Source organism: Rhinolophus sinicus, linkage group LG15 (assembly GCF_036562045.2).
Source record: "Rhinolophus sinicus isolate RSC01 linkage group LG15, ASM3656204v1, whole genome shotgun sequence".
Taxonomy (NCBI): Eukaryota; Metazoa; Chordata; class Mammalia; order Chiroptera; family Rhinolophidae; genus Rhinolophus; species Rhinolophus sinicus.
The window spans coordinates 10,775,407-10,802,049 of NC_133764.1; the positions used below are offsets into that span (position 1 = coordinate 10,775,407).

A 26,643-nucleotide genomic window follows, 5' to 3' on the forward strand; every position below is an offset into this window, starting at 1 on the left:
CCCTAGTCCCGCCTACCCGTGAACGTAGACGCCACGGGACCGCCCCGCCCCTTAGCTCCACGCCGGGCTGCGCCTGCGTACACCCGCTGACCTGGGCTGGGCGCCGCGACCGCCACTACATGCCCTTTGCGCCTGCGCGTCCTGTGTTCCTTCAGGCTCCGCTGCGTATTTCTCTGCCACTCTCTAGGGCTTAGGCACCGGGGCAGGCGTACAGCTGCTGTGGTGTGGCGCCCCAGGGGAGAGCCAGGAGGGCAGGAGATCAAGTAGAGGGACGGGGCTGTGGCAAGGCAGTAGGGGAAATGGATCCGAGGTATCATTTATTCTCTTTTATTTAACTTTTAAGCAGGGTTTGAGCAGAAAGAAGAGCTCGGAGGAGTGAGGCAGAACCAGCATAAGGTCGTATGATTCAGCCAAGATTCCCTGGCGAGCCGCCTCAGCCCAGAGGGGCTTGGAGTGGCTTGCCTCGCCAGGGGAATGCACAGCATGAAAGGCAAAACTTGGGACCCGAAGAGTAATGCAAGAGGACCGTCGTCGTCGGGCACCCTCTTCAGACGGGCCTATAATAAATACACCTCTGGAGATACTGGTGGAAACTGAAGCCCAATGGATAGAGAAAAATGAGGATAAGGGTTCTTGTGGGGTGAAGAGGCAGAGGTTACCTGGAGGGAGGTATAGGGAGCATAGGGAGCATAGGTGGCATAGGAAGCAAGTTTTCATGAGTGAAAGGAGGCTTTGTGGACTTCTGCCAACAGACAGGATGATTCTCTCAAACTGCCGCTAGATGGTGGTGCTGTTCTGGAAGCATTCCAGTGGGACCCAAAGCAGGTCTAGACAATGCCTGGCATTCTCTCCCCAGCCCTCCAAAGCCCCAAGAATTTGGGGCTGGATGGAAGGTAAAAGCAAGATATTCTACCTCTTTAATATCTATGAAATCAAAGTCGTGGTGGTGGAAAGGGAATAGGGAGGAAAAGAGAGAGTCATGAGCTGTCAAACCCAAGGTTCCAGTCAAACCCAGAAGAGGCCTGTGTTCCTGCTCATGCCGTGCTTTGTCTAGTCAGCTCTTGGCTGTCTCCAGTATGTACCCACCCTGGGCTTCCAAGCCCAAAACCACCTTTTACAACAAAATCACAGTTTCACAAAACCCAGGAAGGTTCCATGTGGAGAGAGGCTAAGTTTCGCCCTTGCTCGGGGGATTATGACACTAAGAATATCCCCTTGGTGTAAATGGAAGACACCTGAGAAAAGGGAGAAAATGGATGCTCAGTGAAGCACAGCCAGACATACTCTGATGTTTCACCCTCCCTTTTCCAGCTCAACCTTTTTTCTGCTTCCTGTAAGGACCTAGGTATTCTGTCTTTCGTTCCTCAGATCCACCTCTACACCTAGGCCTCCAACCCCCTGTTATAGCTCTCCCCTTGTCACTACTACTCCTAGGTCAGAGATGTCCTGTTTTTCTCGCATCCACCCCCTACCACCCACAGGTTCTTACCTGCACTGTAGCAGCTATTGTAAGCCCAGTCTGGGTTGGAGGGCATACTTCGTATACATCGGAATAGAGTCTCCTGCCTTCCCTGGCCCTCCCGAGACACCACTTGACCCATGGTGAAAGTCACATCATGAAACAGAACCTGGCAGGGAAGGGAGGAGATGTTGAAGAAAACAGGGTAGTGTTGCTCAGTGCTGGGAGGCCTCAGGAGCCCTGACAAAGGAGCCAAAGAATGAAGAAGGGTCTTCTAAGTTTGGTATGAACCGAGGGTTGGGAAACCTCAGTATTGGGGCATAAGACTCTGGGAGAAAAGGCCTCCAGGCCCCCACATGAGGTTCAATGTTTGTTTGGGGTTACCTGGCTGTACAGTAGATAAACTCCAGTATCCCAGACTCGAACAACATATCCTTGGGCCTCCAGGCCTCTCCCACGCTTAAGAGCTGGTTCCCACATCACCTCTGTCACATCAGAGTCCTCTGGAGGTGAGGAGTGTGGCAATCAGGATTTCTATGCATTCTCAGGTATCTCTCACCTTTAAGATTCTCTTGGGCCCAGGTGCCAGCCCCAGAAGTTCCCAGATCTTGTCCCTCCCCAAAAGCCATTATTTAAAATTGTGCTCACCCTTGGAGGTAATGTTAATGGGAACAAGGTGCAGAACTGAGTGCTTCTCTGAGGAGAGAAGGAGGAAATCTCAGCAGTGCCCACCTACCCCAGTTGCCTTGTTGTCAGCCCTCCACCCTTACCCTGTCTTGGGGTAACAATCTCCAAATTCCCATGCTGCTTGATCACCTCCCACCCCTGCTGCACCCTGAAGGCCTCACTCTTCTGTTTACGGGTGAGCGCGGCTCTCCTTCTCCGGGATCTCTCCCCATTCTCCTGGCCTTCCAGGCTGTCAGGGCTCTGCTCATGGAAAGAAGGTCAGGGTTAGGGTAAGATGCAAAAGTCCCAGACAGCCTTTCTTTTCAGCCCTTCCACCATCCCAGGAACGCCCCACATCTCTCATGCACCTTTCCCCAGCAACCTGAGTCTTGGTGCTGGCTGTATTCCAGGATCTGGTAAGTACAAGAAGCATTAATCTTTAACAATTTCTTTCCTGGAATGGCTAATCCCTTGACCTCCAAACCTGGGACCTCTCTTGCACCCACTTGAAACTTTGCAGACTAGGAGTCTGGAACCAAGAGGCCCAGAGACAACCCTGCCACCCATCCTTCTATCCCAGACACCCTTCTCCCCTCACTCACCTGCTCCCGGAAGCTCAGCCATGGATACCCTTCCCCCTTCTCAGAGGGCCCTCCAGTCCTCTGCAGCCGGGTCACCTCTCTCCTTAGGGTTTGCAGCTCTGTTTGTTGGGTCAGCAGAGCCATGGCACAAGCCACAGCCCCCAGAGCTGCCCCGCAACTCAACCAGAGGGCAACTGAGAGTGCCGGTTCTCGGACCTGGCCCCTCATGTCTCCCGGGGGCCCTTTGGGGGCTAGCAAGGAAGGAGATGAGGCTGGCATGAGCTGGGGACCCTGCCAACAGCTATGGTCTCAGGAGTGGATGGCAAGGAGGTGGCAGGGAGGGTGGGAGTGCAGGCAGTGGTGCAGAAGGGAGGAAGGGCGTTACGCAAGGGAGAAATAAAAAGGAACTTGAGAATAAAAAGGAGGGAGGAAGAAAGCAAGCTAGGGGCACTGTTGGTGCTGCTGGCACCCGCTGTGGGGCCAATGTTGTCTTGAGACCCCCTGAACCCTCTTCCAGCCTCAGGAGAATTTGGTGTGAGTCTCTCTAGGAAGCACGGGGCTGCCAGTGACACCCAGGAGGAGCGGCCAGAGCACAGGAACCCTGGGGCGGCCCCAGAAGTGGGGGAGGGAAGGTTGGCTGGTTATGGGGCATGGTGCCAGGAGCAGGGATGGAGGGACAAGCTGGGCACCATCGAGGGTCAAGGGGTGAGGGTGGAAGATCCTCTGGGCTCAAGCCAGGGAGAGATCTCTGGGGAAGTTTACTAGGAGTGACTGAAGGTGGGAAAGGACGGAAGGGGGCCAGTGGGGAGAACCAGGGTCGCGGAAGAAAGAAACTGGCTGAGTTCTGGGGTTAAGGCCAGGCCGGGTGTGTTGGAATAAGGCCTGCACTACTCCCTGTGCTGAACTTGGCAAGCAGGACTTCCTGTTTCCAGAGAAAAGCTCTTACATAAGGCTCTGGACAAAGAGAGAAAGAGACAGCCCCAAGCACCCTACCACTGTAGGATTCCTCCCCTGGATCCTGGGGCACAGGTTTCCATGTTCCTAGGTCCCAGTGTCCTGCTTACTAACCCTGAAGCCCCCTCTAGGCCTGCTCCCACCCCACATCCCAGCCAGGGCTAGTGCCAGCACCTGCTGAATGTCCCAAGACTGCCAAGAGGAAGGGCCCCTGTATCTCCCAGCTAGGGATTCCCCGCAGGAGGAAGCCCGCCTCCTAGGTAAATGAGGCTGCTTCTGCTGGACCTTGGGCAGAGGATTAATTTTTTCCTGGCAGTTTGCCTTTCCACTCTCAGGGGTTGGAGGCATGTGGGTCCCCACTCCCAAACCTGCACACTGCCCTGGAATTCCAGGTGTTTTACACCCCACTCCCCAAGGCCCAAGACCCCCTTCCCAGGGCCCTCAGCTACCCTGAGGAGGTCCCCTAAGTCCCAATAAAGAGAGCAACCATGACTTATTCTCTTTAATATCCACTTATCAACATTTTGTCACAATAATAATAAAAATAATATCTTTTAAAAATCCACAGGATATTATCAGGGAGGAACTTGTCTTGGTCTCTTAGCCCTCACATTAGGGAACAGCTGGCCTAGTCCCAGTCTCTTTGGCATCCAGCCCTCTTAGTGCCTGAAGAGGGGCATTGGGGACCCATCCTCACCCAGAGTACAGTAAACAGTGTCTCGGGGCTGTGGCCAGAGTGGGGAGTCAGGAGATACATAGGGGCATCAAAGATCAGGGGTTCAGAAGCTAGTGAGGTGGAGAACCAGAGGTGGGGGGAGTTGTCAGAGACGAATGGGAATATTTATGTGGCAAGGAAAACACGTGAACAAGCCCTGGCAGTCTACCCAGGGAGAGGCAGGTCTGAGGGGAGCAGCAGCTTAGGGTGGGGCAGAGGGGACTGGGGTGCTCAGAGAGTTGTTGTGGGGAGCCAGCAGCCTGGGTAAACCACCGTGAGATCAGGGCCCCTCAGTGAACTTGGAAGAGTCCAAAGTAGGTGAGAAAGGGGGCAGCCTTGAGATGGGTCCAGGGGAGGGTGCGGATCCGTAGGGAGGACCCTGGCCGCAGAGGCAACAGGCCAGACACCTGGCAGAGACGGAGCTGGGGCCCGAGGGAACTTGCTGCGGTGGCAGAGAATTCTTCTAGGCAGCGCAGGGCCAGCGTGTCATCAACCAGCAAGTCCAGCTTCAGGTAGACAGCCTTCCCCTCATCAAAGTGCACCTGGGGGGGGCGGGGGGGGCGGGAGGAAGGTGGCACAGTCCAGGCCTCTGCTTGCCCCCAGTTGCAAATTTCCTTAGAGCCAGGTATCCTCTCCAGCTAAATCCCCAAGCTCCCCCCCCCACCTTTAGCTTGCCCCCACCCTCTAAACCAAACCCTTCTCCTTCAGTTCTTGCTGTACCCATGCAGCCAGGCGGGGCTTACCTGACAGTACAGGTAGTAGAGCCCAGCCCGAGTGACTATAAATCCCCCGCTCTGGCGGTCATAGCGCAGTGGGTTGGAGCTGTTGATTTTGGCCTCTTCCCAGCCACTCACCGTCCCGTCCACACCTGAATGTGGATGTTCAGAGATAGGGGAAAGTCCCTTCACAGGACTCACACACTCCCTGCCACCAACTGAGTTTATAAACCTTTAGGGCCCACCTTACCCAGAAGATATATAGATAACCCAGGACAAGGGAGGAGCCACAGCCTGTGGAGCCCATAGGGTAATGAGAAGTTATGTGAAAAAATCCAACATATACGACGAGAATCACACAGAGTAAGCTGTGACTAGACACTTCTGGGGAGAAAAGTAGGACTGAAGGAGAAGCGTGGGGGTTTTTATATTTTGTGTTGCTAGTATTTGCCTCTTTTAATTTGAGAACGTATACATACATTACTTGAATCATACATTACTTGGATTATTAAAATTAAAAACAATAAAATGGTACCCACATGTCCATCAACTGATGATACGGAAAATTGTCATATATCCATATAATGGGATATTATTCAGCCTTAAAAAGAAATGCTATGAACCTTGAAAACATTATGCAAAGTGAAAGGAGCCAGTCACAAAGGACCACAGAGTATCTGATTTCTATGAAATGTCCAAATAAACAAATACAGAGAGACAGAAAATAAATTAGTGGTTGCTTAGAGCTGGTGTGGGGGGATGGAAATCAGAGAAATAGGGGATGATGGCTAAAGGGTATGGGGCTTCTTTCTAAGGGGATGAAAATGTTCAAAAATTACTGTAGTGATGGTTGCACAACTATGAATATACTGAAAACCATTTAACTATATACCTTCAATGGGTGAATTGTACGGTATGTGAGCCCGTTACAAAAAAAAAAAATCTAGAGCTAGGGTAATAGCAAATTGCAAAGAAGATAAATAATAAAATGACAGAACAGGACCTCAAGTGGCTTCCCAGTTTCTCCACAGCCACCCTGTCTACCTCTCCAACCTAATCTCACACACCCCTCTAACACAACACTCCACCCACTCTGGCCTTCTTTCTATTTCTGCCATCAACCAAGCTCCTTGTCCCTGCAGGGCTTTGTACTGTTCTTCCCCCTTCCCAGAATGTGCTGCTCTGCCTGGCGCATTCTGTCAGTCAGGTCTCAACTCATCTGAGGCCATCCCTGGCCACCCAGTTTAAAATAGCCAGTCCCAGCCCTGCCTTCATAACTCCTCACCATGTCACCCTGTTTCTTTCATAGTAGTCACCAACATGGGAAATCTTCTGGTTTATTTGTGTACGTGATGGTTTGGGGTCTGACTCCCCTAATAGGACAGGGACAATGGTCCTATTCACCACTGTATCCTGGCACCTGGAGCTGGGCCTGCTCTGAGGGGGCACCCAGCAAACACTGGTGGAAAACTAGAGGGAAGTCAGCGAACGTGGCCAACAGCTCTCTGTCTGGGTCCCCAGGCCACTCTCCTGGACCTCACTGGCTGTGTCTCAGCAGCCTCAACAGCCGCCTTCCCCATCCTTCATCCTCGGCCAGCCCCAGGGCCCCATCCTTGTTACTTTCTCAAGGAAAATGTACAGCTCTCTGGGCATTTTCATCCCTACCTGTGGGTTATCTCGGCCTTTCCCTGCAGACTCAGCCCTACCACACCTCACCCTATCAACTGCTGCCATCTGAATAGCCCTGGGAACCTCAAACTCATCTTGACCAAAACCTTGCTTGGTGCCCCACCCCAAACTTCCCTTACTGTCTGTATTCCACATTCGGCTTACAGTTCTACCTCCCACAGTGTACCTAAGCCTCCCTCCCCTTCACCAACTTTTTTCACCCATTAACTGTTCCTAGGAATTCTGCCATCTAAATGGCTCTGGCCCATCTCCCTCCCAGGCTGGCCCCTGCCACTTCTCACTTCTCAGCCTCCTTTCTTATTGGACTCCCTTTTTCCAGTCTTGCCTGCTCCAATTTATTCCCTAAGCAGAGCCACAGAATGATGCTTCTTCTTTTCTTTTTTTTAAAGAGAAAAATAACCAAATTTAGTATATGCAGATATATGGAACCCCGCATACATGAGAGTGTCAGAGACCTTACATGCACGAGAGGTTCCAGAATGATATTTCTAAAATGCAGATGTGAGCCTGTCTCTCCTCACTGTGACTTCAGAATAACTCCCAGATTTCAGTCAGTTGTGATCTGGCTCCCACATTCTTCTCTAACCTCATGCCCCGTCCTACTCCTCTAGCATTTTCTCCTTCTGCTACATGGAGCTTCTCATGGTCCCCCAGCCTCATCATACTCTTGGCAAACTCAGGGATTTTGCACAAGTGGTACCTCTACCTGGAAAGTCCTTGACCCCTTGTCCATCTTACATTCATGCTTCAAGGCCCAGGGAAGCCACGTCTTCTTGGGGAGGGAATCCCCGACTCCATGTAAAATTTCTTACCTTCCTCTATGCCACCATGTACCTCTGGCTACTCTCAATGTTGTTCTTGTCATACTGTAATTTATATGCTTGTCCCTTCTAGACAGTAATTCCTTGAGAGTAGGTCTGGGTGTTATTCACTGTGGGCACCTACCTGGGTCCTTCCAAACAGTAGGTTTTCAGTGCATGTGTGTTGAGTCAAAGAATGAATGAATGTCTGGGTAACTGCTGAAATAAGTGGTCCACAAAAAGAGGAGGAAGTCTGGTTTGGGTCATGAAGAGTAGGGGGAGAGAGTGAGAGAGGGTGTTCCTAGATATGGAACCAGCTTGAACAAAGGCTGGTTGTGGCCAAAGGGCATGTTATGCCTGGGACCGTGGTGTCACTCTGTTTCACAACCACAAACCTCAAATGGACATTCCTTACTTTCTGGCGATCCTCCTACTTTCCCTCACTAAGCCACTCACCAAGATAAGGATTTTGCACCATCTCTCCTCAAACTTACTGCCTCCTGTCTCCCTCGTTCTCCAAAGCACCTAAAAGTCAGCAGGCGACAGCTCCCTCACCTTTCTGCACCAAAACTACAAACCGACCTGCTCTCACTTTCTCCAATGCCCCTCTTGTGATGATGGGATGACGTGTCCCTCTCTTCATTCTGGAATCCATCCCCCCCACCCTCTCATACATTGCCCTACAGGCTCTCCCCATCCCTGCATCAGCAATCGCCTCTCCCAGGGACCTTGTCCAGTACACAAGCACACTCTAGCTGGGCTCAAATCCCAGTGGCTCTACCACTTAGTATCCTCATGACCTCAGACAAGTTAAGTAACTTCCAACTGGAAAATGATCAGAATATCTTCCTTTTAGGACTGTTGTGAGGATTAGATGAGATCAGTAAATGTTAGCAAAGATTCACGTAGTATTTCTTATCACTAAAAGGACTGAATTTTTCCTTGATCCACATCCACCTCCACCTACTGGCCAATTTCTCTACTCCTGTCACAGAGAAACATCTGGAAAGGGTTGTCACTATCTCCAATTCCTATTTCATGTTTTCTCTTAACCCAATTCATGCTGGTTTCCAACCTAATTATACCACTGAAACCACCCCTGTCAAGGTCACCAGTTGACTTTGAACATTGCCAAACCCGGCAGTCATTTCTCTGTTCTCTTCTCATGCGACTTCTCAGCTGCATTCAACACAGACAGCCACATCCTCCTTCTTGAAATTGTGTCTGCTCTTAGGTTCTATGACACTACCCTCCTTGGGTTTCTTTCCCTCTATTTGGCTACTTCTCAGTCTCTGCTGGGTTTTCCTTCTCTTCTAGATGTCCACTTCTAGATGTCCAAGAGCCTCAGGGCTTTGCTTGGGGGGCCCTTTTTTCCGCTGGTGTCTCATCCAGTCCTATAGCTTTAAATACCATCCGTATGCCAATGACTCCTGACTTTATTCATCCTGACCTAGCCTGAGCTAGTCTACTGTGTCCAGCCATCTGTTTGTGAAACTCATTTTTTATTATTTATCCACTTGTTTATTGTTTGATATCAAATTTAATTATTAATTTACACACCTCCCAACCTAGTTCTTCCCTGTAATCCCATCTTAGCAAATGGCACCATTATTCCCAAAGATGCCCAACTTAAAAATCTAGAAGTCATTTCTGATTCTTCCCTTTTTCTTATCCTGTACATCCACTCCACAGGCAAGCCCTGTCTACAAGCCACGTACTTTTCTCCATCTGAGCTGCCAGCCCCCTAGATCAAGTCACCCTTATGCCTTGCCTCCTGGCCTGTCACATGGAAGGGCATTCCAGGCCAGAGAAGAGTATGTGCAAAGTCCAGAAGAGGCACATTGGTTGGGAAGGGGAGTCAGCCCAACAAGTGTGGAGAATGCACAAGGGTATGCAGGGAAAAGAAGCTGAGACTACAGGGAGGCTGGAAGCCAAGCAGAGAAGCAATGGAATAATAAAAGTGAGGTTCAGGTGGGACAGGGTAGGGGATGGGAGAGTCTGGAACGGGAAAAAGGTTAAAGACTGGGTTTGAAGTTCTGATGCCATGGTGCTGAGGTGGGGGGTGGGGTAGAGAAGGAAAAGAGCAAAAACTAGAAACATTTTCAGAAAAATGATCAGAGCATGAAGACTCATGGAATATGGAGGGGAAAGAAGAGGGGAAAAAATCAAAGGAGCTTTTTGGAGAAGAGTGAGGGCTGAAGGAGAAGCTGAGCAGGCAGTTTGGTGGGGGAATCTGCCTAGGTTCTGTGAGGGGAAGGAGTCTTTCTGGGGTCCCATGCCTGGGTCACAGAAAAAGTCCAAGTTTGGGACCTGAGAAAACTGAACACTGAGGACTTTCCTGAACTGGCTTCTGGGGTTCCAAGGCTGAAGGCAGGGATGAGGGTGGTCAAGGTTTTAAGGGGACTCTTTTCCAGGAGGCCAGTGCTGTGGGGATCAGGGAGAAGCTCAGAGATGGGGATGGGGTCTCACCCGCCTGTGCTCCATCCTGTCCAGGCCGTGGGTGAACTGGAAGAGACAGGAAAAAGTTGATGAGATCTGTGCTGCCCCTCTGCCACCCCTCCTCCCTGGGCATGGCTCACCCATCACCTACCTTCATAGTGGGCTGCAATCGCTCTGCGAGCTCGTGTTCTCCGGCCTCTAGGTGCTAAGAATCAAGGAAAAACAGATAGGCAAAGCAGCCCCCCACTTGTCTGGGGGGTCAGAAGTCACTCCCCCAGCCCCATTCCCCTCTCAGAATTCTGGCATCCTTATTCTTGCCCAGATTTCTGGCCTAAAAACCTCAGGCTTTATCTTCCTTCACAAGTAGAGTGACTATATAATTTATCATCCAAACTAGGATGCTTCTGAGAGCAAAAGGAGTGCTATTAATAATTACACTGAGATAACAGGTGTAACCCAAGACAGTCCCTTACAAACCTGTATATATGGTCACATGGTCATCCTATTCATAAGTCTCTTTGCTTACTGGGACCCAGACCTCTGACTTTCCCACCTTGTCTCCACCATGACTCTGAACCAACACCCACTTTATTCTCTATGCCTAAGTTTCTCCACCATCAGTGAGGATAACGGTTTTTGCTCTGCCCACTTCATAGGGCTATTATGATGAACAAAAGCAACAATGAGCCCAGAAGCCACCATAGACCAGCCACAGTAATTATTCCTGACTTTGGGATAAAGGGATACTCACCATTTCTGCGAGGCCGAACAAGTTGTTTCAGGAAAGGCACAGAATCCTGGATCTCTTCTGACTGGGGATTCAGTTCCTGGGGGAATTAAGGGCAGGTCTAAACCAGATTCTTGCCAGGGATTCCCAAGACAGAAATTTAGACCTACAGAAGGTTGTCAGGAGGACAGGCAGGCGCAGAAGTCTTAGGGAGGGACCCAGCCCCTCAGCCAGGAGTGTGTGTGTGGGGGGGTCTTAGCACTCAGCCCCTTCCGGAGACCAGCCACACTTCCCCACCCCATAACCAGCACAGACCTTGCACCAATTGGCACACTGCACACATGCCAACACCCAGTCAGAGTACAGAGTGGGTACACACCCTGCACACACAACCAGCATCCTTCTTCCAAGGCAGGCTCCCATATCTCACACACCCACTTCACCCACAGCCAATAAACACTTTGTACTCAGGTGACACAAACCCATTACACTCAGTTGTTACCCTCTCTCTCTCTCTCATACCCACACACGGCTGACACAGCCAGGGCACATCCTGTATCCTCAGCTCACACACACTTCCCATGCCCATCAGCCTGCAATCAGCATCCACACCCACTCACCTGAGGGTCCTGGTCCTCCTCTGCCACTAGTTCCCCCTGGGAAGGCTCCTGCTGGGAAGGAGGCAGCGTCACCCCGACCTTTTCCACCTGACAGCTCACCCTCCACCCACCTTCCTGGCCCCTTGCCCTCAGCCCACCCGGTCCCATCAGCTGCTTCGCAGACTCTGCTCCTAACCTGCCCAGGGAGGGGTGTGCAGCCGGGCCTCACCTGGGCAGACGACGATGCCCGGCTCCCCAGACTGACTACGGCCAGCAGGAGGCCAAGGCAGGCCAGCGCCAGGCCCAGGCCCAGCACGAGCGGGGCCAGCAGGGCGGTGCCCGGCTCCCCCCTGCGCCCCCTCCGCCTCTGGCTTCGACGGGCGGCCATGGGGGCGGGGGGCTGTGCCTGCCTCACCGCCCCCCCATCCCGGGACCCGTGGGATGGGGGAGGGGAAGCCGGCGGGCGGTTCGGGCTGGGGAGAGGGAGGGGCAAGGGAAACGGGGCGGGAGGGGGCGATGAGGACAGGAAGCCGGACACTGTTTGTGTGATTAAACTCGGAGCCCAGCCGAGCGTTGTGCACCGAGCGGGTGCGCGCCTGCCGGATTTCAGCAGAGCGATTTCCTGCGAAGAGGCTCACACCGCCTGGGCGTATAAAAGCAGGGGCGATGTTTGTGTGAGTGGGGTGTGTAGCCGAGGGCTCTCCAGGCGGACGGCCGGAGAGAGGGAGCGAAAGCAGAAATGAGCAGAAACTCCACCCAGGCCTGCGTGCGGTTGGTCAGGCTGCAAGATCCCTGGAACTTCTGAGATCTAGTCCTGCCCGAGGGGGATTAATTTAGGGCCCCAGACCAAGGTAACTAGGCAGTGTGTGGCTGGTCTTATTATTCCCTCAATCAACATGGTGCAGGCCAAGGCACATTCGGATTTTTATCAGCAGCACCTAAAGACAATACTTTCCTTCAAGTAATTGGAAAAGAGCCTGAGGACTTCATTAACATGGGTTATGTTTTCACTTCTTTCAGCAAATCAGTTGGTGGTTGATTTCAACTTCAGCGTCCTGCAGTTACGGTAGGAAGAGCAAGCATCTAGAAATGCCAGATCCCCAAAGGCACTTCTCTGGAAACATAGGGCCATTTCAGCTAATAATAGGACTTATGTGAGCTCAAGGTGGAGCTACAAGAGCTCTATAAATGAATTTGGTAAAAGCTGGATCCTTTTTGCCATGGAAATACTGTTGTAAACATTAAGGCCCTCACAAGTTCATTTAACCTGCACTGTTCACTTCTGCACATTTGCAGTGAGAAGTATTAGAAAACAATTCTGTTGCAAGAGCAAAACTTGAACGACAGGGTAAAGCAGGGGTTCTGAATAAGCATATGGAAGCCTCCTGCCCGATGACTGTACTCAGCCCTGCCCTCTCCCCTCTATGCTCCTGTCTTGCTGGTTCCCTTTCTGTTCTGGAACCTGCTGAACCGCTTTAGTGCTTCAGAGTCTCAAGAACCCTTTATTCCCCTTACTTGGAACACTGAGGCCACCCCCACCTCCAGCTTAAGTCACTTTTGAGAGTTTTTCAGATCATCTTTTCTAATTAGGATCTTAGCCACCCTCATTCTGTATTCTGGTACCCTTTATTTCTTTCTTAGTTATCACAATTTGTAATGATATGTTTGGCTACTGTCTCCCCAACTACATTGTAAAATATAAAATTACATAGTTCCTTGTTTATGTGCTTATTATCTGTCCCTAAAATGTAAACTCTATGACAACATTGTTCATTACTATATTACCAGCACCTTGTCAAATGTTGGCTTCCCAAATAGCACTAAAACAACCTGTTGATAAGACAAAGATTATTACTTACCTCTTCACAGTCTGCCAATGCCTCATAGGGTGAGCAAGGCCACATTTATGGAGACTTTGAAGTCTGGTTTAAAGCAGGTCTTTTCCATGCTGGGGTAGGAGCAGGGGTTGATCAGGATTGGTTAAGGGTCATAGTGTAATCAGTTAGAATGAACACAGAAAAATGAAGATTTTGATGTGCAGGGTTCAAACAGTCTTAGGGTACAAGCTGTCAGATCTATTGAAGATCTGATGGGTCTTTCAGGAAGTTCCTGGAATAAGCAATAGAGTTAATTTTGAACATTCATCTTAAATGTAAGTCTCTTGGATGATAGTTCTACCAGTGAAGACAGTGGAATAGTCATGTTACTATAGATGTAAGTTGTGTGAGGGTACAATGGTTTTGGTTCTCAACCTACTACAGTGCTTTGGACATAATAGATGCTTAATAAAAATTTATTGGTTGATTGAACTGAAAGCTCCAAGGGAACAGGAACTACTTAGTCTTCTCCTCTGTTATACTCCATGCCTAGTGCCTGGAAAACAGGGAGCACTCGATAAATATGTCTTGAATCAATGAGTAAATGAATGGACACATGGATTCTAGTGGTTGACATTTAATGCAGGGAAAAAGAAGCCGCATAGGAGACTTTAGTGGAAAGCCCAGAAAGGAATCTGGTGATTTTCAGGATCTGTATAACTTGATGGCAGTGATTTAAATTTAACTTTACTTCAAACTTGTGACTTTCATTTTTCCCTTAATACAAGGGTTTCTCTGCTATTATTCTGTGCTTAATAGATATGATTAAGGTTTTTGGGGTGCAACCAAATGAAATGAAGAAAGGGATGATGGAGTGAAGGGGATTTTCTGAGGTTATTGAGCAAGAATTAGAAAAAGTCAAGAAAAGGAAGAGTGAGATGAAATTGTACCACAGACTCTTGTCTGAGCCAGGTAATGAACAGAAGAAAACCTGAGGAAAGATTGTATGCAGTCTGGAAGGAGGCTAGTTCTTGTCATCAGACCTATTGCTGAGGAAGGTCTTGATTTTTTCAGTCATGGGGCTTTGTTCCTGCCATTAATCCCCTTCCTTCAGTTAAGAGATCCCAGCTGGAAAAACCTAACCCACACAAAGGTAGTACTTGTACTTTCTTAAAGTAACTCAGTTTCCTTCCTCAATTTACCAGCTCTCTTCTCTGCTCTGAGGCCAGGGCCCTTGAAGCCAGGGCTCTGAGATTAACATTCAAGCCCTATGTTTGAGACATGACCCTCACATTCAGTAAATAATTCTTCAATTTCCACAGAACTTTATTAAGAAGCCATGGGCCTCTATCAATCTGGGTACTGAATGTGTGGAACAATTAGAAAATAAAACAAGATTCCTGATTCCAGGCACACTCCTTTGTCTCTAATTCCTCTTCAGATCCCATTGAAATAAAAGTACAGAATACAAAAAGAAATAAGAGAGCAAAGATGAGTGGTGTGTGCCAGCCAAGTCTGTTCATTTAGACTGCCGATGACAGGCAATGTCCTTGGTCAGCAGGCAAAGGAAAGTAGGAGAGGTAGGACTGAAAACTTGGAATTGATTAAAGTCCTACAAGATAGGACAGCAGCACCAGTTGATGACCTCACTTACTTTTCTCACCCAGAAGGCATTTTACCTCAGGCACAATGTCAGACATTTTGTCTCCAAAGAAATTAAATCAATTATCTGAGGGAAGTTAAGCTTCTAGTTGGTGATCCAGAATAAATGTTCCTATTCTAGTGTTTGGGGTGACCCGCAATCTGACAGTTGATCATCAGCCCTCCTTATCAAATTTTGAAGCCTTCCAGTTGACATGTCCTATCTGGTCCACAAAGAATTTCTAAGCGGAATTTCCACTCAGAGAGAAACTTAGAAGGAAAATAGCACAACTTACACACAAGCAAAGGAAATCCAGGACACCTAGGTAGTTCTTTATTAAATATTACCAATGATCACCAGGCATATGAGGGGAACAAGCAGCATACAATGAAAAACCCAAACAAACAAAAAACTGACACTGGAAGAAATAGAAATAATTCAGAGTACAAAGAGAACTACCTAATATACTTAAAGAGAGTTAAGCAGATAAAACATCAGTAAAATAAGAACTAGACACTATCTGAAAAAGGCACAATTAGAGAACAAGAAGTATTTGTCAAAGTCTAAAAATGTGGTTGCAAAAATAAAATGTTCAGTAGAAGGATTGAGACATAGAGTTGAGGAAAGAAAAATCTCTGAAAATATAGAGCAAAAAGATGAAAAGATAGAAATCAGGGAGAAAAGAAAACAAACACAGAGGTCCAATCCAGAAGGACCATATGGTTATCAGGAAAATGAATTTGAATAAAATTCAAATGGAAAATATCTTAGAAAAAATAAAAGGAGGAAAATATACTAGAAAAAAATAAGAGATAATTTCCGGAACTGAAAGGCATGTCTTCATTCTGAAAGGGCTATTGTGTGCTCAAGATAATGAATAAAAAATCACCCATATCTAAATTCTTTCTCATGAAATTTCAGAACATTAAAGATAAAGGGAAGGGGCCGGCCCAGTGGCTCAGGGAGTTGGAGCTCCTTGCTCCTAACGCCGAAAGCTGCTGGTTCGATTCCCACAGGGGCCAGTGGGCTCTCAACCACAAGGTTGCCTGTTCGACTCTTGCAAGGGATGGTGGGCTGCACCCCCTGCAACTAACAAGGGCAACTGGACCTGGAGCTGAACGGCGCCCTCCACAACTAAGATTGAAAGGACAACAACTTGACTTGGAAAAAGTCCTGGAAGTACACACTGTTCCCCTTCCCCAATAAAATCTAAAAAAAAAAAAAGATAAAGAGAAGATGCTACAAGAGTTTCTAAAGAGAAAAAACAATTCATCTCCAAAAGAACAAGAATCAAAATGACTAAAAACTTGTCATCAATAACATTGAATCCTAGAAGATTGAATGGAAAAATGCCTGTACAGTTTTGAGAGAAAAGAATTTCTACCTGTAATTCTATATCTACTCACTTCCCAAAGTGAAAGGGCAGGATAAAGATGTGTTCTGACATCCAAAGTTGGCCTCCACACACCCTTTCCCAGAAAAGTGAGGATATATTCCAGAAAATATGGAAACAAACCAGAAAGAAGACAAAACAGTATAGGAAACAGTGGATCTAACTCAGACTATCACAGAACAGAGGTGCCAGGATGACAACTGTGGAGCAAGTTTAGGGATAAGAAGTTCTAATTGGAGGAGGAGGCAAAATGGGGCTTGAATTGCATGAATGTTATGAATGATAACTTGAAAAAAATAAAGATATGGTAAAAGTAAAGAGGACAAAAAGAAAGAAAAGCAATTTAAATCTTTAGGAAAATTCCAAAACTGAAAAAAAAACTTGATTGAAATGAAAAGCAAGATACAATATGATATGAGTGTATTTAATTGATACAGTATCAATTAATGGCTTTAATGCTTGAAACATTCTCTTGGACGGCGGATTGAGCGCATGGAGAAGAAAGCAGAATCCAGGCCATGGTTTGGCCAGCGCTTGACCAGTTCTCACATGGCCATCATAATGTAAGTACTGTTCACTGAGCTTCAACTTTTAGAGTCAACCTATAGAAAAATCCTGAAGACTTGGTTATAGTAGTTGCAGGAAAGACTGTGAAAGCTCAAAATCTTTGTAAATGTGAGGCTAAGAAAATGTTGCATGTGGAAATGAGGAAAGAGGCGTTACAAGCTGGGCTCTCTCCCCAGAGACACCAACAAAAGTACACGGAACAATGGAGGTTTACTTATATCACCAAAATAATTAATATAAAAACGAAAATAATTGTATACGTAGACATTATTGGGAAGAGAAGAGGAAGAGGGAGTGTGAGTTAAATGCCTCATGTTTTGTATCGGAAAGTTAATATTCACCGAAGTTGATATATAAAAAGATAGAAATACGAGCATGTTAGTTAGGATTTTGAAAATAACTTCCCGAAGAAATAAAAACAGAAACCGTTAAACAGGGTTGCCTCTAGGTCTTGGGGGTGGGGTGAATGGAACAGGATGGGAAGGGGTGAGGCACTGTTGTTTTTCATGTAATCTCCTCTGTTCTACTTGATTTGTTATCAAGTGAATGCAGCATTTCAATTTGTAAAGAGAAAAAAATTGTAAAGCAGGAAGCCTTGCTGAAGAGAGGGAAAGTCATTGCCCACCTAGGTAAGACCTGTGATCACATCTGCTAATGGAAAAAAACAGGGATTGGATCCTTGCAGACAGGAGATCATCCTCAGAACCTTTAACTTTGGCTTGAAAAATTAATTCAATACACTTAACCTTTTTGTTCTTGGTTTGCAGCCAAAATTAAAATTAACTTGCATTTTTATGGATGCTGATCGGAAGTGACTTGGGAAATGTGTAGGAAAAATACTGAAAGGAAATCTGCCAGCATAGTTTTTATTCTCTGCCTTTTTATGCTTTTCTTCTTAAAATTTCTACCATTACAATGAGGGAAAATAGATTTTTCAGGTTTCTTTTAGAGACACAGTTTGATTGCTATCATTTAAATGCAAAGAAGTAACTTCATGTGGTCTGTAAGGGTTGGGACTGTATGCTTTGTTGGCCATCATAATTCCAGGGCCAGCAAAAGTTTGTTGAATGAATAAATGTAATCTAACCTCCCAAACCAGCAGTGACCGATGAATATTTAATTTTAATGGTGGAATCAACCTGGGAGTGCACTGGTACTGTTCTGGTTTGCCTGGGACTGAAGAGGTTCCCAGATGACAGACTTTCAATGCAAAAACCTGGACAGCCCCAAGCATACTGGGATAAGTTGGTACCAAGCCTAGGGGAGGATTGGATATTCATTACAACCCCCACAACCCACCACCACACACACTTTTGGTCAAAATTTGTAAGCTCTATTTTAACATCAATAAATTAATAAAACAACTGAATTCCTCAAAGTCCATCCTGGGCCCCTTTGTCTCTACCCCTACCCACCCTTTGTTTCTACCCCACCCACTGTCCCAGGCTTTTACAACCATTCATTCACTGACCACTGTCCTGTCCTCTTCTCCCACTGCCCCACTGAGCATTCAGGTGCTCCACCAAAGCTCTCACTTCTCCTCAATCCAGCAGGAACTCTTCAGCCCTCATCTTACTTTTGTGCAGTATCGCTGCTGTTTCCCATTCTCATTTTGAAGCCCTCTTTTCTTGGCCTCATACCTCTCTAGCTTCTAGTTTCCTTCATTAGTTATTTTGGGAAGTTGATGTGCTATCTTTAAGTTGGTTCACTCATTATTTTACCAAACTTGATATCACAAATGCAGTTTAAATAGAAATTCCATAATTGATCATTGAATTCACTCCAACGTGTTTTACACTGGAAATGTTTTTAGTTTTTATTTTGAAAATTTATTTTGAACAATTTTAAACCTGCAGAAAAGTTGCAAGGAACACCCTTAGACCTTTCTCTTGAATTCACTAATGCTTAAACATTTTTCCACATTTGCTTTATCTTTCACTTCACATATATAATATATATAGATGGATATACATATTATTATTATTGAAACATGTGATTGTACATGGCAGAAAGCATGACACTTTTACCCTAGATGCTTCAGCACGAATCTCCTAAGAACGAGGATTTTCTCTTATTTAACTACAATATAACTATCAAATTTTGGATATTTACTATCTACATAGTACCATTAACTAATATATATATTCAAATCTCCCCAATAATATCCTTTATAGCAATTGTTTCTTCTAATTCAGGATCACATGTTGCATTATGTCTTTTTAGGCTTCTTTGACTGAGAACCATTTCTAGGCCTTTCTTTGTCATTCATGACATTGATATTTTTATAAATTTTTTTTTATCTTTCATTTACAGTTGACATACAACATTATATTAGTTTCTGATGCACAACATAGTGATTAGACATTTATATAACTTACAAAGTGATCACTCCAATAGGTTTAGTACCCATCTGACACCATACACAGTTATTACGATATTATTGACTATATTCCTTATGCTGTACTTTACATCCCCATGACTATTTTGTAACGAACAATTGGTACTTCTTAATCCCTTCCCCTTTCTCACCCCCCCAACCACCCTTCCAGCTGGCAACCATCGAAATGTTCTCTGTATCTATGAGTTTGTTTCTGTTTTGCTTGTCTGTTTATTTTGTTCTTTAGATTCCACATATAAGTGAAATCACATGGCATTTGTCTTTCTCTGTCTGACTTACTCCACTCAGCATAATACCCTCTAGGTCAATCCATGTTGTTGCAGATGGCAAGATTTCATTCTTTTTCATGGCTGAGTAATATTCCATTATATGTATGTACTACCTCTTCTTTATTCATTCATCCATTGATGGACACCCAGGTTGTCTCCATATCTTGGCCATTGTAAATAATGCTGCAATGAACATATGGATGCACATGTCCCTTTCAAGTAGTGTTTTGGGTTTCTTTGGATAAATACCCAGAAGTGGGATTACTGGATCCTTCTTTGTATCTTGTTATAGGCTTTATTTTAAAGTCTATTTTGTCTGGTATAAGGATTGCTACCCCAGGTTTTTGTTGTTGCTTCCATTTTCATGAAATATGTTTTTCCATCCCTTTACATTCAGTCCATATGTGTCTTTCAATCTGAAGTGAGTCTCTTGTAGGCAGCATATGTAAGGGTCTTGTTTTCTTATCCATTCAGCCACCCTAAGTCTTTTGATTGGAGCTTTTAATCCATTTACATTTAAAGTAATTGTTGATAGATATGCAGTTATTGCCACTTTATTCTTCATATTTTTTTCCCTCTTCTTAAAGAAGTCCCTTTAACATTTCTTGTAATACTGGTTTGGCAGTGATGAACTCCTTTAGCTTTTTCTTGCCTGGGAAGGTATATCTGTCTTTTGGTTCTAAATGGTAGGCTTGCTGTGTAGAGTAATCTTGGTTGTAAGTCCTTAGTTTCCCTCACTTTGAGTATTTTTTGCCAAGCCCTTCTGACCTGCAAAGTTTCTATTGAGAAATCAGCTATAGTCTTATGGAAGTTCCCTTGTAGGTAACTAACTGCTTTTCTCTTGCCGCTTTTAAGATTCTCTCTTTGTCTTTAACCTTTGGCATTGTAATTATGATGATGACATTGACATTTCTGAGTACAATACAGTTACAGAATGTATAAAGGGAAATTTCCTGCTATAGCTCCTCTACTCTCGATACTATATGACACTACTTCACTTCTGATACCAGATATGTGGGTTTTCCATATACCAAGCAATTCTGTGACACCAACTGAGTATCCTGTCCTAGGTTTAACTTAATTCTGACATCACCTACCTGTATAGATCGTGTAAAATTCCGTAGGTTCAGGGCTCAGTGTTACAAGACTGTCTCTTCGCCCCCAGTTCAGAAACCAATCACAAATCCAGGTTACCTGTGTTTCTACCAACTGGCTATAAATCAGGTTCCCATAATTTTCTCTTCAGGTTCAATTAACTTGCTAGAGCGGCTCAAGAAAACAGTTTATTTACTAGATTACCGGTTTATTACAAAAGGATACAATTCAGGAACAGCCAGATGGAAGAGATGCACAGGGCAAGGTATGTGGGAAGGGGCATGGACCTTCTATACTTTAGGTGTGCCAGCCTCCCAGCACCTCCGTGGATTCACCAACCCAGAAGCTCTTTGAACCTCATCTTTTTGGGTTTTTGTGGCGGCTTCATTAAGTAGGCATGATTGATTAAATCACCATCCATTGATGATTGAACTGAAACTCTAGTGCCTCTCCCATCTTTGGAGGTGGGGGGTGGGGTAAGTCTGAAAGTTCAAATCCTCTAATCACAAGGTTGGTTTCCCTGGCAACCAGCTCTCTTCCCTAGGGGCTTTCTGTAAGTCACCTCATTAACATAAACTCAGGTGAGCTTGCAAAGGGCTTGTTATGACACTTGTTATGACATAAGACACTCCTTTCACTTTTATGGCTCTGGAACTATTTCGGGAACTGAGAACAAAAGACCAAATACTATAACAGAATATGCGCCAATTGCTCTTATTACTTGGGAAATTCCAAGGGTTTTAGGAGCTCTATGCCAGAAATGGGGACGAAGACGAACTATATATAGTTATCATAAATCACAATATCACAGAATGTCTCCTCGTTTATTCTTCATGATTAAATTCACGTTTTGGGGAGGAAACACTGTTGTGTCCTTGGTTCCTCCCATCAGGAGGCACAGGACAGCAACTCATTCCATTACTGGTGCTGTTACCTCTGATCCCTGGGTTAAGGTCAAGTGTCCCGGACTCCTCTACTTCTAAAGTTACCTTGTTTTACCTTTGTAATGAATACAGAATCTGTGGAAAGACATTTTGAGACTAAATATCCTGTTCTCCAACACACTCTCACCTAAAATTTTAGCATTCATTAATGATTCTTGCCTGAATCAATTCTTACTGTGTTGGTTTCAAAACGTGAATTTCCTTCTCCCACTACATTTATTAATTATATTCTACTATAATTTTCTTTCTTCCCCATTTATTTATTATTTGCTTTTATTTTAAATATAATTATACATTCACATATTCTAAATGTATTATAATACATTAAATCGTTATCCATTTTAATACTTAAAGTGTTCCAGAGTCTTTCAGTGGCAGACTTTTTCATCTGGTTCCTGTGTCTTCTTCAAGTTTTGAGCTCTTTTCTCCTTCCCTCCCTCCTTCCTTCCTGCCTGCCTACGTTCTTCCCTCCTTTCTCCTTCTGCTTCCCCTTCCCCTTCTGCTTCTCCTTCACCTCTCTCTCTCTCTCTCTCTCTCTCTCTCTCTCTGTCTCTCGCTCAATAAGACGTTCCAGGCACACCTTGTACTTCCTCAGCACCAGCCCTGGGGTCAGCAGCCATTTCTCCAAGGAACTGTTTCCTGTCATGGAAAAGGGTATTTAGAAACCAAAAGGACAAGGTGAACTCAGTATTACTGGAAGTGTCACTGCTTCTAGGCCCTTTATCAGACAGAGATAAGACATATAAATATTATATAATAAATGTGTAATGACACCTCTAATTCTGGTCCAACACTACAAAGTTCTTCCTTGTCTCCTCCCACCACATTTGTATTCCCCTATGTTATTCTTGACCACAACACTGTGTGTTTCCATCATTGCACTTACCACATTCATATTTATTTCTGTCTCCCTCACTGGAGTGTAAAGTTCCATGAGTATGGGGCTAAGTCTGTCTTATTGTATCTCCAGTGACTTGCTTGGTGCCGGGCACGTAGTAGGTACTTTATATATTTGTCGAATGTCCACTTTTCCTTGGTTGGTTCCAAGGAATTCCTTAAGGGATTCTACCTGGATTTTTCAGATTCTCTGTGCGTGCTCTTCCTGGTTAGGATCGCGTGTTCCAGCTGCTTGTGCTCACCTTGACCACATCGCTATCCCGTTGTGTTATCATCTGTTTACTCATCTGACTCTCCTATTGCCACCTTCATCGGTCCAGGGACTGTGATTTATTTATCTTTGTTACTCAGAAACTAGCTAATGCCTTATGAAGTAGGCACTTCATAAATATTTGTTGCATGAAAGAATGAGTGATTTTGCTCAAAGGCCACAGCCAGGAAGTGGAAGCACCAGAATTCAAACCTGGTCTCCCAAGTGGCCTCCTCTCGCCCCACATGTTCCATAATAACTCCCAGAGGGGGAGAAAGAGAGCCTGGCCTGGAAAACTGGGTAAGATTTGGTGAGCAGAGAGGGGTCAGCATTCCAAGGTTAGATGGGCAGTCAATATCCTGAATTTCATTACATTTCTGCCTTTGTACCTTCTCTATTTCAGAGTTTCCTAGGTCACAGGGATTTTACTTTATCTTCCATCCATTTCATATCTGCCTCAAAGTAAGACTCAGCCTTGACAGGTACTGAATGTCAGGAGGGAGCCAGAGTCCCAGGTGGTATGTGCATAGGACGCCCCCCTACTTGGCCTGGCTCCCTGGCCTGAAGCTCAGACTTGTCTGCATTGGCAACATAGTGTCTGCTTGGCCTAATGGCTAATGTGATTGATCTAATTTTGCCCCAGCCCTTGGCACCTGCCTCAGCATTGGCACTGAGCTACAGCTTTACTCAGTTCTGGCCTGGCTGTGATAGGTCAGACCATCTGGACTCCCTCCAAGCAGGAGAGAATGTGGTGAAAGAAAATACAAGTCCTGATACCTCAATTGCAGCCACCTCAGGCACTTTTGGGAAATCAAATATAAATAAATGCACAAATCAGTCAAAAAAAAACAACATTGTGTCTGCCAACAGTCACTAACTCCTTGGCCAGAGGTGGGCTGCGAAATGGGAAACCTGGATTCTGGTCTTTACTGGCTTTGGGCCTTTGGTAATACCTTTGGGCCTTAGGTGGGCCACTCAGCTCTCTGGTTCTCAAATGGGAAAACGGGCTGAAAACCAGGCCTGAGTGGGGGGATTCTGCTGGAGTGAAGAGTTGGGATCACATCATGGCACACTTGAAAGCAATGTATTTTGTCATTGTAGAATTGTTTGTGGCAGAAAAATAGCGGACAAAACCTAATGCATACATGCAGTCATCTGAGGAACAAGTTAAGTAAAAAAAGCAAACACACACACACACACACACATCTTATATACACAAAGCCTATGTTTCTGGAATGAGGCACAAGAAACTGGTATCAGCAGCTTCCTTTGCAGAAAGGGATTTGGGTATCTGGGGGTCCACAGTGAGAAGGAATTTTCGCCATACACTCTTATATCCATATGCATGTCTCATCTATTCTAAATAAGTAAATAATTAACTGTTTTACAACAAGGAAGGGAATTATCAACAAAATTTTTAAATGCATTTTCAAAACTAACCTCAAACTAAATCTAATTCAAATCTATACAACTAAATATACACACACATATTTAACACACACACATATAGAGACAAAGTTTTATATATTAAATATATATGTAGAGAGAATTTTGTAGTTATATATGTATGAATATAAATATAAATATAATTTCCCTTTGCTGCATCTACTGCGAGAACGAATGTCCACAGCAATCAGACTGTGAACATTCCAGAAAACGTGGACGTCACTCTGAAGGGACCACAGTTACTGGGAAGGGCCCCAGAGGCACCCTGAGGAGGGACTTCAATCACATCAGTGTAGAACTCATTCTTCTTGAAAAGAAAAAGAAGAGGCTCTGGTTGGCAAACGGTGGGGAACTAGGAAGGAGCTGGCTATTGTCCACACTATCTGTAGTCACGCACAGAACACAATCAAGGGTGTTACACTGCGCTTCTGTTACAAGATGAGGTCTGTGTGTGCTCACTTCCCCATCAAAGTAGTTATTCAGGAGAATGGTTCTCTTGTTGAAATCTGAAATTTCTTGGGTGAAAAATATACCCACGAGTTTTGGATGAGGTCAGATGTTGATTGTTCAGTATCTTAAGCCCAGAAAGATGAGTTAATTTTGAAGGAAATGATATTGAACTTGTATCAAATTCAGCTGTTTTGATTCAACAAGCCACAACAGTTTAAAACAAGGATATCATAACATTTTTTAATGGTACCCGTGTTTCTGAAAAAGGAACAGTTCAGCAGGCTGATGAATAAGATGTAAGTTGTCCAGCTACAGAAACACCAAGCTGAGTGATTCCTCAGACTTATTTGTGATATTTTAAAGATGCAATAAAAGTCATGTATTGATCTGGGAAAATACATATATAAATATAATTTTATATCTTTTTTTTTTAAATTGGGGAACAGTGTGTTTCTCCAGGGCCTATCAGCTCCAAGTCGTCCTTCAATCTAGTTGTGGAAGGCGCAGCTCAGCTCCAAGTCCAGTCGCCGTTTCAACCTGTAACCTTGTTGAGAGCTCGCGCTCTAACCAACTGAGCCATCCAGCTGCCCTAATTTTATATTTTAATAAATATAATTATATAAATACATTGTATATATACAAATACACACACACACAGCTTGCGTGCAAAAAAAATGTATACACATTTTAAAAGATGTTATCTATATATTACTTTTCGAAGTTGAATTGTATTACTTAGCAATGTGTATGTAGTATGACGTTCACTCAAAAGATGGCATTAATCAAATGAATGCTAACATCATTCATTGTATTCCAATTTTAATACAGTTTTTTCCTTTCTTAAAATGTGTATACATTATTTTGGCACCCTGTGTATATGTGTGTGTGTGTGTGTGCACTGTAGAAATATGAGCAGTCTACACTGGTCTGATTGAGTTGAAAGTTAAATTATGAGCAACTTCAAAGGCAGAGAATGTATCTTCCTGGTCCCTGCTGGATCCCCACAGCCCTAATGCAGCTCCTGCCCACAGCAGGAACACAGGGTCGGCTGAAAGAGAATCCCACAAGTGAGCTCCACCTCATCTTGTGTTGGTATCTAGGTTGAATATTTTTCATCTTTCATGTTTCAGTTCGTGCTTTCATAGTTCCATGTTTTGGCATTCATATTTTAGATAAAATACTGCTTTCATATTTTATCTTCCTTGATTCTCCAAGCAAGTCTGGGAGGTGAGGATTGTTACCTGCATGTTACAGAGGGGGAAAAAAATGAGGCTGAGAAACTAGGGGCTGTACCCAAATTTGCACAGCTCTCTACTAAGAGGACTAATGACAAAGACTTAACAGTGATGGCTGCTATTTTTGGGCCTCTGCTCTGTGCCAGGAACCATGTTTAGCACTGTATGTATGCAGTGTTACTTAATTTAATCCTTATAACAAACCTCTATGGTGATAGGATCCCCATTGTATTAAAGCAAATGTGTACAGAGCCAATTAGCCAAGGGCTGGAACAGAGTCTCTGATTTCTGTCTTGCTTTTTCTGCCGCTTGTGGCTCCTCCTTCAAGCCCTCGGGCAAACTTTAGGGTGCATCTGAATCTCCCAGGGGGCGTGTTAAAACAACAGTTGCTGGGCCCCATCCCCAGAGTTTTCTGATTCTGTAGGTCTGGGAGGGAGAATTTGCATTTCAGGTGATGTCTCTGCTGCTGGTCTGGGACCTCTGCTCTAGGAAGAGCATTCTCAGCCTCCGCTGCCACCACTTCAGCGTCCTCTTCAGACCCTGCTGGAGGAGTCTCCTGAGCAGAGCCTGAGCCAGAGCCTCCTCAGACAAAAAGAACTGAAGGCTTCCACCTCCACCTCAAGCCCTTGTCTGTGGCTGAGCCATTAGAGGTTTTAGTTGAAATCAATAAAACCACTTTTGATGTTTATAAGCAGAAGAGGGATTTATTGGAAGACCATAGGTAGCTCCTAGAATCACGAGGAAGGCTGGATAACCAGGCTCAGGAAACAAGCTGGGTCAAGGAAAGTGCAGTATCGGCAGGGACCAAAGCTCACTGCAGATCTGGTGTAGAGGGGTCGTGCCCACCACAGTCCCTGCAGGACACAGACACACAGCCAGGGCCCTCAGCACCACT

The 26,643-nt window shown here is 45.4% G+C and overlaps 2 protein-coding genes across 4 annotated transcripts; both read right to left on the reverse strand.

The window, feature by feature from the left end:
- Positions 1–894: 894 nt before the first annotated feature.
- TNFSF13 (TNF superfamily member 13) lies at positions 895–3,124 on the reverse strand. Of its 2 annotated transcripts, XM_019745083.2 has the most exons (6): positions 2,728–3,124; positions 2,308–2,386; positions 2,108–2,155; positions 1,844–1,962; positions 1,490–1,628; positions 895–1,235 (listed from the first exon to the last, which is right to left on the reverse strand). In XM_019745083.2, exons 1-6 carry the CDS (start codon positions 2,983–2,985, stop codon positions 1,126–1,128), a joined length of 753 nt encoding a protein of 250 aa, XP_019600642.2. In that variant the 5' UTR covers positions 2,986–3,124; the 3' UTR covers positions 895–1,125. The 2 variants fall into 2 exon arrangements, with proteins under 2 accessions (XP_019600642.2, XP_019600641.2); XM_019745082.2 differs by lacking the exon at positions 2,108–2,155.
- Positions 3,125–4,147: 1,023 nt separating this feature from the next.
- Positions 4,148–11,909, reverse strand: TNFSF12 (TNF superfamily member 12). 2 transcript variants are annotated; one of them, XM_019745085.2, is made up of 7 exons: positions 11,575–11,909; positions 11,367–11,417; positions 10,771–10,846; positions 10,171–10,224; positions 10,050–10,085; positions 5,119–5,243; positions 4,148–4,917 (listed from the first exon to the last, which is right to left on the reverse strand). In XM_019745085.2, the coding sequence occupies exons 1-7, from the start codon at positions 11,731–11,733 to the stop codon at positions 4,666–4,668; spliced, it is 753 nt and encodes a 250-aa protein (XP_019600644.1). In that variant the 5' UTR covers positions 11,734–11,909; the 3' UTR covers positions 4,148–4,665. The 2 variants fall into 2 exon arrangements, with proteins under 2 accessions (XP_019600644.1, XP_019600645.1); XM_019745086.2 differs by having other exon boundaries at positions 11,367–11,414; positions 11,575–11,890.
- Positions 11,910–26,643: the final 14,734 nt, after the last annotated feature.